General features: G+C 42.2%; 1 protein-coding gene across 3 annotated transcripts; it reads right to left on the bottom strand.

Moving 5' to 3' along the window:
• Window positions 1-1,215: 1,215 nt before the first annotated feature.
• arfip1 (ADP-ribosylation factor interacting protein 1 (arfaptin 1)) lies at window positions 1,216-14,173 on the bottom strand. Of its 3 annotated transcripts, XM_034532340.1 has the most exons (10): window positions 13,906-14,160; window positions 12,259-12,638; window positions 8,845-8,946; window positions 7,717-7,825; window positions 7,135-7,236; window positions 5,624-5,736; window positions 5,186-5,407; window positions 4,186-4,343; window positions 3,577-3,751; window positions 1,216-3,479 (listed from the first exon to the last, which is right to left on the bottom strand). In XM_034532340.1, the coding sequence occupies exons 2-10, from the start codon at window positions 12,634-12,636 to the stop codon at window positions 3,324-3,326; spliced, it is 1,515 nt and encodes a 504-aa protein (XP_034388231.1). In that variant the 5' UTR covers window positions 12,637-12,638; window positions 13,906-14,160; the 3' UTR covers window positions 1,216-3,323. The 3 variants fall into 3 exon arrangements, with proteins under 3 accessions (XP_034388231.1, XP_034388239.1, XP_034388249.1); XM_034532348.1 differs by lacking the exon at window positions 7,135-7,236 and having other exon boundaries at window positions 13,906-14,173; XM_034532358.1 differs by lacking the exon at window positions 12,259-12,638.
• Window positions 14,174-14,440: the final 267 nt, after the last annotated feature.

Below are 14,440 nucleotides of genomic sequence, written 5' to 3'. Positions count from 1 at the left end.
CCGTCCTGCTTGACTTACCTGGGGGGTAAGGGGGGGCTCGCCAGCACACGTAACGCGCTCCGGCGCCGTCGGGAGTTAGTAGTCGATACTTTTCAGAGCAGAAAATCTGCGCCGTGTTTCCGGTTAGCGGGGCCGGTCAGGTGAGCTGCTGCCGGGCTGCACAGTGAAGAAGCACTCAGCGGCAGCAGCAGACCGCGGCGGCGATGGCGAGAGCTTCCTCGTCCGTGATTGGGGCAGGTGGAAACGAGGCGCGTTCACGTGTCCCCTGCGCGCGCGCGCGACAAACGCAGCGAGTGCAGTCGTTCAGGCTGCAACCAGCGATATCAGGTGCGTTCGTGTAATGAGGTACTTTGACTCAAGTGCTGCCATTAAGTAAACGTTTGAGGGACTTGTGTTACCATTTTAAATACAACTTTACATTTCTAGGGACATATTGTACTTTTTACTCTTTTGGCTCCATCTTGACCGACTGCAACAGTAAAATGCTGCGTTCACGTTAATGCATTTGTAATATGAATCCAATAATATATATATATATATATATATATATAAATAAAGTATAGCTCGATGTGCATAATGCATGCGTTTCACTTCTGAATGCACAACTTCAACTTAAGGGTAAAGTTACTCTGAGCTATTAGATCTTTAAAGGATCTAAATACTTTTTTTCCAGCACTGGTTTTGAGATATTAGCATACCTTACTTTTAATTGAAGCAAAACATCTACTTTTATTACATCACATTTCTGAGGGCAGTAGACCAGATGTATCTGAAGGTCGTGTTGCAGCTTGACCACCGTCTCTGCACAAATAACTGAGCTACAAAATAATTAAACTATTAAAAAGTGGAAATGGTTATTTAAAATGTATTTACAAATGAAGCATTTGCATTTTTAAGGAGCATTTTGACTTGACATCTCAGGACTGCAGGCCTTTATTAATTGTCACTGAGAAAGATTAACATGCTGCTGTAAGACTGGTTAAAGTAAGTCATTAATCATTTGATTGACAGTGTGGTCAACACACCACAAGTTGTTCCAGAGGATTAACCAGATCCTGTCAAGTGTATACCTGAGGGTGTGGTGGTGTTGTGCTCATGAAAACCTAAACGCACCTGGACTTAAGTAAACACAAGTCATTCTCAATCCACATGTCAGACTAGAAAAAACACTGCTGACTTTCTGCATGGGAACAAAAAAAACAACAAAAAACAGGATGAATGCAGAAAAGATTTACTGGAAATGTAATTGTATGATTTCATGGGGCTTTTCTTGCCCCCTCGGGGACAACGTGTGTTTCTTTGTTGGCCCCTGGTGGCGACTCCTCATACGAGCCGCTCCCACAAACACCACGAGAGGATAAAGAAAAGAAACTTTAATCTTCCCCAAAAGAGTTAACACAACATTTCTCAACTCAACATTTGTTAATGTTTTATCGTTACAAAAAAGGCAAAAGACCCACTAGCAAATACTAGAACTAGCACATCATTCTGTAGGTCTTCAGAAAAAAAAGAAATAAAAGAAACCCAGACAAAAACAAAGCCAAATGGCAGCATTGATTGTAAACTACAAGGTAAAATAGCGAAGATTACAAATATATATATATATATATATCCATCCATTTCAAGGAAACAATAGATTGGTGTACAAGATTCACACTCACAAGCCGCTATGGTACAAATCCACACAGTAACAGCTGGTTATCGATAACAGCGTTACAGTGTGTCCTCTTTGAAAAATATACTTTTATGTAGCCCGATGAAACAAACTTAGCAGCTCTGACAAAAGGATGCTGGCATTTCAAATTTACAAAAAGTTAAATCGTATTTTGGTTTTCACCTCACATATACAGTTTCTTTTTTTAATTAGTCTCAAATGCATAAATGTGCATGTGTGCAATACGGATAAATATCTTTGAGAACAGCAAGCCTTAAAAACTTATGGAGACTCTCTCTGGAGTGTTTCTTAACACAGCTATCCTATGTGTGTTGCGTTTAAACATGTACAGTTGTACAGGCTCCAACTGCAGTGTGTGTGTGTGTGTGTGTGTGTGTGTGTGTGTGTGTGTGTGTGTGTGTGTGTGTGTGTGTGTGTTCTCCATTCTCTTCCTTCCAGAGTTGGTCCTGAAAACCGAAAGAGAAAGCGCCTTTTTTTCTTTTTTCTTCTTCCAACAATTCAAATATCGAAGCACAGAAGAACAAATTCAAGAATTCAAGGCACATTTAGTCACATAAGGCTGGTCCTTCATTTTTTTCCCTCTGGGATAGAAGAGAATCAAAACACTTTTACCCATCGAGTCATATGCCAGACAGAGAATAATATCGATTAGAAATAGCATCCCGTCAGCATGATCATAATCACAACATGCAGCGTTTGTTGTGAACAGACAAACATGATTTTAACATATCGATTTAAAGAAATAGTTCTAGAGTTTGGGAAATACTCATTTCTTTTAAAAGGTCGAGAGTTAGACGAGACGAGAAAAAGCATTTTCACGTTTGCACTTTGAAATGGTTAGCTTAGCTTAGCATAAAGACTGTAATCAGGGGGGAACCGTTAGCCTGGCTCTGTCCAAAGGCACATAACCTCCTGTAAAAAACCACGTCTTCATTTTGTACACTTTGGTCTTCATATTAGTGAGCTTGAGCGGTGCTGGGAGGCGACATTGTGTTCACCTTTAAAAAGAGAGCCAGGTTACCCTGACAGCTAACCATGTTCAGTCTTTATGCTAAGCTAAGCTAACCGACTGCTGTCTGTAGTCCTATAAGTGAACAAACAAATTGCAAAAATAGGCACGTTTCCCCCAAAACGTCAAACTACCACTTTAATCAGAGTTTTCTGGTCTTGCACATGATTCATAAATCTGAATGCCGCGTTTATCACAAGAGGTGTCAAATCAAATCATGAGAATTCACGTCGAGTCTCCTGAAGCCTCCTGATGGGACTTCCATAAAAGTATTCGTCTAGATCTCAGTCGACTGTATATAATGTGGATCCTGTAGCTGTCCTTACAGAGCCAACAAGAGATGCAACATTCATGTGCTGGATTGCAAAAGGCCATTTACAGTTTCCAAATGTGTTCACTGCAATTTATCAAAACAAGTTTAAAAGTGCGTTTCATTGCACTGATTTTCAAATCAGTGCAAGATGATCATGATGATTTAACAACAAGAGTAAAAAGGATTGGAGGAGGTTGTTATTTTATATCATTTTGCGTATCGAGTTAAAAGATTGTGAAAGTTTGAAAGGCAGTGACAATCGAGTTGAAGTTGCAGAATTTGCCATTTCCCATCAAACCGAGCCGCTGTGGCTTCAAACGGAGTGATTAGTGCTCTTCCAGCCAAGATGGACAGTCCCCACCTGGCATTTTCAACTTGATGTGGAACTGCTTGAGTGTCTGTTCCAGCTGCTGTTGGTTTCCGGCGTAGTACGCGGCGATGGCATTGTGGAACAGGATGAGCTGGTTATGCAACACCTTCACCTGTTTGGGGACAGGAAGAGGAAATAAAAGAGACGGTGAGCACACTTGGAACGTAAAGCCGCGGCTACGTCGAGGCGGAAACAACTCTGGAGCCGACCTTGTTCTCCTCCAAGAACTTCAGCTTGACGGAGACGTCGTTCCGCATCCTCTCGTACTTCTCGCGGTAGACCTGGAACTGTTGCTGGGAGAGCTCGATCTTGGGCATGGTGGCGGCGTCACGTGGCCCCAGATTCAACTCCTCCAGATCGGTACGGTACGCGTCGTACTCGACCCTAGACGTGTGGTATTCAGAAATCAAATCATTACATTTATTTGAGAGGTTATGTTCAAATAAATTTAAAAAAAGGGGCGTGTAATAGACAGCCTTTAATATAAAATCATTCACATGTATGCTTAGAATATATCCGTGCAGATGCATTTTTATTGTGAAGAAACAGCCAGTGCTGTTGTTTTCACACAAAGCGTGTAGTAAACGTGGCGTTGGCCACGAAAGCAAACATAACACAATTAACACCTTTCTTCATTATCACAAATAACACTCTTTACAGTGCTTGAGGTTAAGGACAGGAGAGTTTCTATAAAAGGTCTTTTGACCTGACAACGGCTAAACATTTTTGATCACACTAAAGATCCAGCCAGGACTGAAACTCTTTCTCCTAATGGGGAGATAATATCTTGTGGTTTGGAGATCCATGCATTACCTTACCTGGCAAATTCATACTGTTTGATATTAATCAGGGTGTCCTCAATTGTTTTGTCCACGAGCGTGTTCACGCTGGAGATGAAAAAGTTGATGGCGCTCAGCAACGTGTCTCCGTTTTTGGACAAAAGCTTTTGGGTTTCAGCGTTGTACCCAAACTCCTCCTAAAGAACAGAGTCGGACAAGTTTGAGTGGATTTGGCTTATTTGGCACCGTTGTCCTCTGTGTCTACAGCAGGTGGCAACATCTATCAAAAAAGTCTATCAAACAAATAACTTGATCAATTATTTGTCCTATTAGACATTTGTGTGAAATTGTCATAATTAGCATCTGACTATTGGAGTTAGGTCTCAGTGGCCTTCGACCACCAGGATCTGATCATGTCATCCTCGAGTCCAAGGGGACGTTTTGTTAAATTTGAAGAAATTCTGGTGAGTCGATAGATGTCGAGTTCACAAGAATGGACCGGTCATATGGACGGACAACCTAAAACACATAATGCTGCCGGCTACGGCTGTCACCGCAGAGGCAGAGGCAGAGGCATAAAGATCAATGACTGCACTCGCTAAAAAAAATATATATATATATTAAAAGACGGTAATTGCAACAATAAATCTACAGCACAAAATTCCCAGAAGATACAAAATACGTACTTCTAGTTCTATGATATAGAGTAAGTATGATATGAAAAAGAATGCTCTTGGTATTTGAATAAAGGAGCAATAAAGATAAATCATATAACACACTTAAAGAAATAAGGAAGTGGAGGTCCCAAACTTGAATTATGCAAGACTCTTTACTGCCTTTTAAAGCCAATAACTTGTGACGCTTCAATAGAATACAAATGAACAGTAATCTAAGGGATCAGAGGAGATGACCACACTATATACTCTTTAGTCTCTAGGGCCTTTTTGCTGGGACACTTAAGTGAGGATGATAACGCGCCCCTTCCCGTTTATCCAATCCAATCTGATTGATGACAAGGCGTTTAAGTACAAAGACTCACGTGCAGTTCTGGTGACTTGAGGCTGAGGTCGGCGAAGGCGTCGCCCAGCTGCCTCTGCGTCTGCATGATCTGGGACAGCTGAGCGGACAGAGTCTGAGCCAGCTTGATCACATTCTGGTACTTTCTCTTATTGTCGCGGAGGATTTCGATCTGCGCCTCCAGCTCCATGTCCACGGTCCGCGAACCCCGACCCAGCTTCTCCGACAGGATCTGCCTGGTACACTGCGGAGGACATAGCGTTTAAAAAAAAATAATAAAAAAAACATTAAGAGGGAGCGGTGGGAGTCGAAAACAAGAAAGTATATCAACGATTTGCGTTTTTTTTAAATTTGTGGCACAGTTCACTTTTCTGCCAACACCCGAAGGAACTGAGAGGAGATTCAGAAGAAGCAGGGTGAGAAGGGACATGAAACAAAAATAAATTAAGGACAGGATTACTTTATACGTGTTGATGCTCCACTTCCTCACTAGGTCCAGTTTTTCCATGGCCGGGTTCTTTAAGTCATCTGAAAGGACCACCGCTCCACTCTGTGGCTGTTCATTCATCGCGCCTGGACAATTAAAAGTCATTCACTTAGTGGGTGATTAAAGTTATTGGGTTTGCAGGCTAGAGAGCTGTGGTGAAAATTATGGGAGGTACAATTCAAAGTGTTACAATCATCAAACAGTGTGATGAGATTGTCATGTTAACACTAACACTTCCAACACTGAATTTAAGGCATTAGAGGACGCTGATGACATCTATGGTTATTAAAATCACAACGAACAATCAAAATACAATTAGTCATGACTTACCATCTTCAAAAAACAAGTCATGATATGAGTGAGGAAAAGTGCTTTATTGTGGTTTGGGCATAGAGGGGAAATGCTGGAATATAGTGAGCACAGCAACTTGACAAGATAGAGTTAAAAAGGATATCAGAGAAGTATAAAATATAGCTGAATACATCATACAAATGTTAGTTAGAGGGCCAGTGTGTAGCATAACTGTTTTCCTGAACCGTTAGCTTAGAATGAGTCCTTCATATCTACAGAGGGAGCGGCTCCTCTTTACAAAGTCCGCCATGTTTCTACAGTAACGGACAAACCAAACACTGCCTTTATTTTTACTAGAGCTCTTCACAATCTGCAACCACACCGCAGGATGCCACCGAATCCTACACACTGTCCCTTTAAATAATTAAGGTGTTGTATATAAAATAAGATAAACAATTGGGTGCACTGACTGCTGAAGGTCGAAGAAAGGCAGCTATAACTGAAAAGGCTGCTGGTCAATGGGTTTTATTAGTTAGGTTTTTATTTATTTTATCAACTGATTGGTGATAAAGGAGGTGAAAGAAGAAATGTATACTTCTTATTAAACCATTTTAAAAATGATCCATCGATGTATTCAGTTATATATCTTTTTGTCTGACAACCTTTTCCAATATGTGTCACTTTCGGGACTTCATAGAGAGAGACGGAGGGAGAACATGGGTGCGAACTTTTGCAAGGACAAAAGGTTACAAGCAGGACAACCCACTGCGATTAGGTGTGAAAGCCGTTCTTTTCCCAGCCGAGCAAATGCTTTAAGCACCGAGAGGTTTCATCAGACCTAGAAATCCTGAGACGTAGATCCTCAGGGAAAAATGACTCTACAGGGGTGTGTGTGTGTGTGTGTGTGTGTGTGTGTGTGTGTGTGTGTGTGTGTGCGCGCAAGGCATTTCATTAGCAGAAAACTACTTCAGTTAGCCCACACTTATGCAAAGACAAAGTCTGGAGAGCCAATAAACAAGGAAGGAGAAGAAGAAGAAAGGTTTGATTATGAATGGAGTGCAGCTTGTGGGAACAAGGAGCGGGTAAGAAACGGATGAAAACCAAAGAACGCTACGACAGGCCTGCAGGTGAGTTCAGTGAACACATGGTGACGATTCAGTATCGCCTGATTGGTACTCCCTTGCCGCCGGTACCTTTCTCAGCCTGACTATCGCTGGAAGAGCGCGCCAGGCGGCTAGCAACAGCCGAGCTGGGCGCTACAGGTGCCACGGGGGACGTGGGCAGGCTTGCTGACCCTGGGAGATATTCAGAGTTATGATTCATTAGTACGTCGCCATCCGGCCTCCACAAGCGTAAGAGGGAGCTTCTCATGTTGATTTCCTTCTGCGTGTTTTTTTCGTATCGCGGTGGCTCTCTCAACAAAAGCCGACCTCAACCAGTGTGAATCACATGGAAAATAGCCATGGCAACATGGTGGTAGACGGGCTACAACAGCTCCCCCATTCTATGGTGGAGATTTTTCTTATTTGCATTTGTAACAAGGGCGTGATGATGAAAAGGAGAGGACGGTCACAACTCGGAGATCAGAGGAAGCTCATTAAATTCAATTGGACGTTCACCTTTACAAATTCAAATGTCTGCCTTTACAAATTTCACTGGAGATTATAACAAATAAAAGCGGAGCCCGGCGAGTACACGGAGAGAAAGATGGTTTGTAAACACAGAACGCTACAAAGCAAATCAGGTAAACGGCGAGCGAGGAAACGGTGCGTTACCTTTGTACGGCCCCGATTCAATGATGCCCTCTGTTGTTGAAGCAAAGTTGCTGGAGGTGACACAGGACTCTGAGAGGTTGGGGACCCCGGGGCCACTGGGGTACGAGTCCTGTGAAGAAAAATATAAATAAATATAAAGTGTATTGGTTCCTAGCAGACCAACGATTTTCATTTTACACAAAAAAAACAAACAAGTACAATAGATGTAGATTAGCTTCTTAATAAAAGCCTCAATAATCTCTATGAAAGGATTTTATTGGAAGTTTACTTTCGTAACCTTCTTCTTGTTGTCCAGCTTGTCTGTGCTTTCGCCTTAAACATAAATATAATTGTATTATTTGTGGGAAATTGCTTGGCTGTGTCGTGACATTGAGGTTCACTGATGATGGAAGTTAACTCACTGCAAACCTAAAGCGGCGAGCTGCAGCCATACGGCACACCGTTGATGAACCTGCGTGTGCATTTACATTCGGTGCCTAATTCAACATCTCGAGAAGCTGCACACATTGTTGTGGTTGTGGCGTCTTCCCTGCTGCAGACCGTCAGGGTGACTTGGGGGGGGGGGGGGGAACAGCCACCAGGAAGCACCGCCTGCTCAGTCAGACGACCACAACTAAAAGGACTCCACTGCAGCAGGATCTGACCTTGAGTGTCTGAGAATGCCCCTGCTACACAGAACAAAACCCATTTTTTGCAGATCTGCAACAATTTGTGGAATTTCCTTTAGAAAATCGGTTGACAAAAATTGTATCTGCAACTATTTGGGGTAATCGGATAATTGCGTGAGTATGTTTGCAAGCAGGTGTTTACAAAGTGTTCTGATATTTCATAGACGTGATTTAAACTGATTTATTTAAATAATTATGGTGAACTGATGCAGCCCTATCATTGTGCAAATATATAAATTATACAGATTTTTTTTGCACTGTGCATTTTCATCCTGGAGCAGAGTTATTAATATTACAAGTAGAGCCAATTTAATGAGAGATGAACAATATGTAACTTGACAGACATCATAACAAGGGTTATGTTGTTGTTACAAACACAATATTTCAAAGAAAGACAATTAATTCATATCAACGGTTACACAGTTGGGAGGGATGCTGCTCTCTAAACAAAAGCCCTCACCCTCTGGAATACGGTCTCGGGGCTCTGATCCAGGTCTCCATTGCTGGTGACTGGGATCTCAGCGGCTGAGCTTCTATGGGACTCTTCAGTCATGGTGGCTTCCTGTAACCAACAGGGTGACATGAAGCAGGTTATTCTGGAAAGCTTTTCCTCAACATCTTCAAAGAGAGACCTCCGTTAAGGAAAGAGGACTCGGGATCCAAGACGCAACAGGACACAGTAGTGGTGGCCTGCCATCTTGTGGACACAACCCTGGTGGAAATCAGACAACCACAATTGATAATTAAAGATTCCATATAGTGATGACATGATATCTGGGTGAATACATTGGTGACAACAAGAATTTTAAAAATGGACCCTGATTTGAGCTAAACAGCGCCACCCAAAGGAAATGCCTGTATTCTGGTAAATCCGTCCTCTCATCACTTTTCAGGACAGGACGAAGAGCGTAGTGAGGCATAAGTCCGTTACGTTGCATCATCACATCATTTACCAGGATAGCTGAGGTTCTTGTGCAACAACTGGCATCAAGTCTCGACCCTCTTATTTTTACAACACCGTTTCTATTTAATTAGTAAACACGCAGGACGGAATATGTCTCCAAGAGCATTACACCATCGTCACTCTTTACATACATTCTTCCTTTAGTGGAGTATTGTAAACACATGATATAATGCGTTATAAAAAGGTTTAGTGCATAACGCCTCGACCCGTGGGACAAAAAAAAAAAGGGAATGAAGTCATTATCTCTAAACATCTGCTGTTCTCCATAGCAATGTTTTGGACTGATAACATCTGGTTACTGGTTGCCACGTTCATGCCACTGTTTCCTAGCAAAGACAAGGCTTTACGTGTTACAGCGACGTCAAACACATGCTACCACATTAAACCCTGTGTGTCGTGGTTTTTTTTATAACCGGTCATTTTGTGGTCCAACTCGGAAAGATCCTGCGATGCAGCAACACACACACACACACACATATCGTAAAAAAATTCTCCTTGACCTTGAATAGAATTACCGATCGCAGGGAAAGAGCGACTATAATCTTTATGAAAACATACCAATCACGGTTCCTCCTAATTGTGCCTGTTGATTAAAATGACGCGGTGACACATTGGTTCGCTTAGCCTCGGGGTGGAGACAGTTCTCGTTGGCAACATTTGGTTTTGTTCAGCCTGTAATAAACTAAGTCTGAAAGTTCCAGGCTGAAGATGCAGCTGTGTTAGTTTTTGTACAATGTATGGCCTAATCACTGTGGACTTAGGAACTAGGACACTGACCTAACACTGTAAAAGCTTTACATGCGAGAGCTCCGTCTGGTCTGAGAGTGTAAAGCTGGTTAATGTGGATTAAAGACACGGCAGCCAAAGAGGCTGGCTGGCACAGACACAATGTATTATAAATCATTAAATCAGAATGCTCGTCTTAAAACAAGCTCCTTCAGATATAGGCGGACCTTGAAAAGTGTCTTAAATAATGCAAATAGCTATCCGATCACCAGGTAACGAGATCTGGGACTGGTCTAAACTCACCGACTGGTTTCACCGTGTGAGCAACAAAGCGAGTTTAAAATCATGGGTTTATAGTAATAACACATTTCATATCATAGCTTAGAGGATGTTTTTACTGACGGCTACAATTCCCTAAAGTACTGGGTCAATATATTAGATTCTAGCTATGAATTCTATGAAATAATACTAAACTTAAAAGAGACACACAGAAAAGGAAGATGCGACTGTGAAGTTAAGTCTTTCAAAAATAAAGAAGCATATGACCATAAAATGACTGACGGACAAAACATCCGTCAACAAACATTTGCTGTATCACAATGTGTCATCGGACACTCTGTGTTTATTAAGGGTTACAACTTGTGAAGAATCTGCTGTGTTAGGATACCAGGCTCTCTGGAAGCCAAGCCAACCTCTAGTAAAGCCAGAACCAAAAAGAAGTCCTATATGCATAACCAGAATATAACATACAAAAAAAAAAGACCAAAGGGAAGGTTTCATGTTGGCATGTGCAACAAAGACTTCACTTTGGGTCATGTGACAGAAACATAAATACTTAAAAGGCCATATGACGCCCGCATGCAGGCAGATCAGCGCAGACATGCGCTGGTATGCTTGTCCAGCCACCTCCTGCAGATAAGCCAGACTCCTGCCTGATAATCATCCGACATCAAGTATAAACAGATTCTATGGGAGAGACACATCTCTGACACGACCCAACCCAACATCTGCAAGATAGCTTGCAAATAAAGTCAGCCTGCTGGAGCAAAGTAGCTGCAAATTAAGGCACGGTATGGCAAGTCATCGTGTGTCGTTCCCTACAGTTCAGTATCCAGGATACGAGCTAAAATAACGTGGGAGGAAGGGATAACAACAATAACCTAATGGTCCCAATTAGCTGCATCAGCTGAAGAGGAAAGAATCACGGCTCGCCTCTCAAACTACAGAAGACAGTCAGACACAGCCGAGTAGCACGACGCCAGGTTTAGGCTTCAGACGGAAAAGGATGGAAAATGTAAATCTGAACGTAATACCCGACAAGTCTGGGTTACAACTGTGATGCATTTATGGCTACTAAATGAAGAGGGTTTTCCAAAAACGAAAAAACTTTTTCTTTTTGAATTCCTGTAATCTGACGTGCGACACTGGCACTTAACCGAAAATGTGAATCGACAGCACATTCCAGCAACGCAAGAATTGTGGGACAGCCAGGGATTGTGCAGTCGGGACTCCAAATCTGTGTCACTTACCCGGTCACGTGTTTGACGGTATGTAGAATTCAAGAGCTCTATGTGCCCAACTTACCAACATTGTGAGGAAATGGTGTCATTTACACATCATGTACGTCAGTGTCCAACAAAGCAAAGCAAAATGTAGAAACGTGTATACTTACTGACTTATACCGTATAATAGTATACATCGAGATTTAATAGTAATAAAGAACAATTAATCGTTCTCAACAATCACTTTGAGATAAGCCAGCATTGATACAAAGCAGAGGAAATATATGAAGCCTTGATCGTCCCCAAACACGTAAGACACCTCACAGAGCAGCACACAAGTAAAAGAAAGAAAGCCACCAAGACAAAGCAACAACTACACCAGCTAGCTAGCTAGCTATAAATAAATAAATAAATAAATAAATAAAATATATATATTTCTAAAACCTCCAGCACAGCAGAAGAAAATCTGCGACACATCTACCGGGGAGCTATGACTCAGGTTCATGTTTTTGATTATATGACAGGAAGCTTCACAACTAAAGTCAATCCAATAATAAATTGGCTGTGTAGGAAAGAGACCACCACCATCACAGCAAGTAAAGATCGGAGCAGCAACATGAACACCAGCACATTAAGGAAGCGCTTAGACGGGTCGAGTGTCCGAAGTGACGGTAAATATCACCTTTGTTTCAGTGTCAGAATCTCCACTTTCCTCCGGTGTTTCAACATGATGATCTGTCTCCTGTCCCCCATGTTCTACCCTGTCGGACACGTGTGCAGCGACGCTGTCAGTGCACGTCACTGCACTCTCCCTCTGAATGCCCTCATCCGCCTCCAGAATGGCCTCGTCACCGTTCTTTTCTGCATTTTCTTCAGCGCTGTCAATGTCAATGTCGTACAGCACATCGTCTTTGTCATCTCTTCGCCTACTGTTGTCTACACTCTCCTGTTTTTCATCCTTACTCAAACTTGCTTCAGATTTTTCCGCCCCCTCACAATCCATCTCAGAGTCCTCGGATGAGGTCTTCCCCGATTCAGTCTCAAGACTAATTTCAGACATACCTGAAAACAGACAGATAAAAGGGTATAAATGGGTCCTACCAGGCCACCTGACAGCTTGGAGTGCACCACAACAGTACAATAAAAGGCGTAAGATACAAACCTACTCCCATTTTGAGCATGTATGTGAATTTATAATTGTTGTATTCAAGTCACAGTCCTAGGCTTGTTTTTAGTATTCCTGCCATGCTGCAACATTATTCTAAGTTGGTAGGAAATTACATATCTCCTTGCTCATTTTGTACAACGCTTTAATAATATTAATGCATTATTGTGAGTAAAGGCATGTAGAATAGATAGCCTTAATTGTTGCACATTTGTTTCCATGCTGTTTTCCTTATCTATGCCTATGAAACATATATGCATCCATACAGCACAGGCCCACATACCCACACAAACAAAACATGTACACATAGAAATAGATCGATCATTTCATGTCCTGCAATTCAAGCAAAGACCCATTTCCATCGAACACCATTTGGTTGATTTCATCACTTTGTAACTCGCCTTACTTTGTGATTTACAAATATAGACTGCTTGATCTGTTTTTCGTTTGTTTTGTCAGCATCTAATGATCTCAAGCCTTCATCAATAAGACATGTACAAACAAACAATCGCATGTCGGCAGTCACTAGAAACACCAAAGCAACCCTCGCCTTGGATACAGATGAACACGTGGGAGTTTAGTGCTGGGCAGGTCAATGCTGAGGTGGGAATTTCCTGGTTTTCAGCCGCTCCCATGCAGGAAAAATATGAACCCGTTTACATGGCGATTGCCATGTGAGGTTGCTTACTTTAGGGACGTGGATGCTAATATTCATCCAGATGACAGTCAGCTATTTGGCACCATTTGCAACGTTTCCCTCTTTAACTTCCCACCCCGGAACTGGCTCTCACGTTTCAACAATTAGCTAGCCTACCTGTTGCAGCACGTTCACGTGACTATAGCGAGGACGTCCAAAAAGTAATACAAAACACTTATAAAATGTCCTATAATGAAAGTGTCATTGTTATCATTGCATGGTTATGGTTATTCTGAAAGCAGGCACCGGGCAAACGTGACGGTAGTTTCCTCCCAGCCTACGTTAGCTTAAAAGATGTCCACTAGTTAACGAGCATCAGAGCCGTTGACGTGTTTGCTAACGCTGACCTAGCTAAAACAGCAGACAATAACTTGAATAAAAGCACTTTAAATGGCCACTATAAGATGCGCAACTCTACGCCCCAAGGGAATGGCGATGCTCAAAAACTTTGGTTAACATTAACTCACCTGTGCGCGGTCGTGGCGAACTGTGTAGGTTAGTTAGCTGCGAGCGGTTAGCCGGTGTAATGGTTCAGACCCTCGGTGACGTCAAGGCGCGCCTGCTGCTAATGCTGCATATGTGTATGCTACCAATTCATCCGCCGACGGTCCTCCACGCTCCGAGATGAACAACGCTATACTTTGCTGTTTGAACCCCGGAAAGACTGACCCAATGTGCGGGCCCTCGGCTGTCATCAGACGCGGACCTCGTCGTTTGCACGCGCTCGCTCCCTGCTGTTAACATATACTAATTGCAAGGTTGTGTCTAAAATAAATAAATAAATCGTTGAAATACATTTTTCCATTACAGAGTATTGAGGTAAGGAGAATACAAAATGAGCAGAAAAAAAGGCATGGAAATAAATATAAAAATTACACACATATATCACAGGCAATGCATGCAATTACTGTTCTCGTGGCGTTTTTTGTTGGAACAGCATTTAAGATACATTTCAAACTCTTTGTAAAACACACACATAAGTGGGTCTTTGGCTTGTAAACT

Source organism: Cyclopterus lumpus, chromosome 1 (genome assembly GCF_009769545.1).
Source record: "Cyclopterus lumpus isolate fCycLum1 chromosome 1, fCycLum1.pri, whole genome shotgun sequence".
Classification (NCBI taxonomy): Eukaryota; Metazoa; Chordata; class Actinopteri; order Perciformes; family Cyclopteridae; genus Cyclopterus; species Cyclopterus lumpus.
Note: the sequence above shows the minus strand (reverse complement) of the source record. Positions and strands in the feature narration are given on the sequence as shown.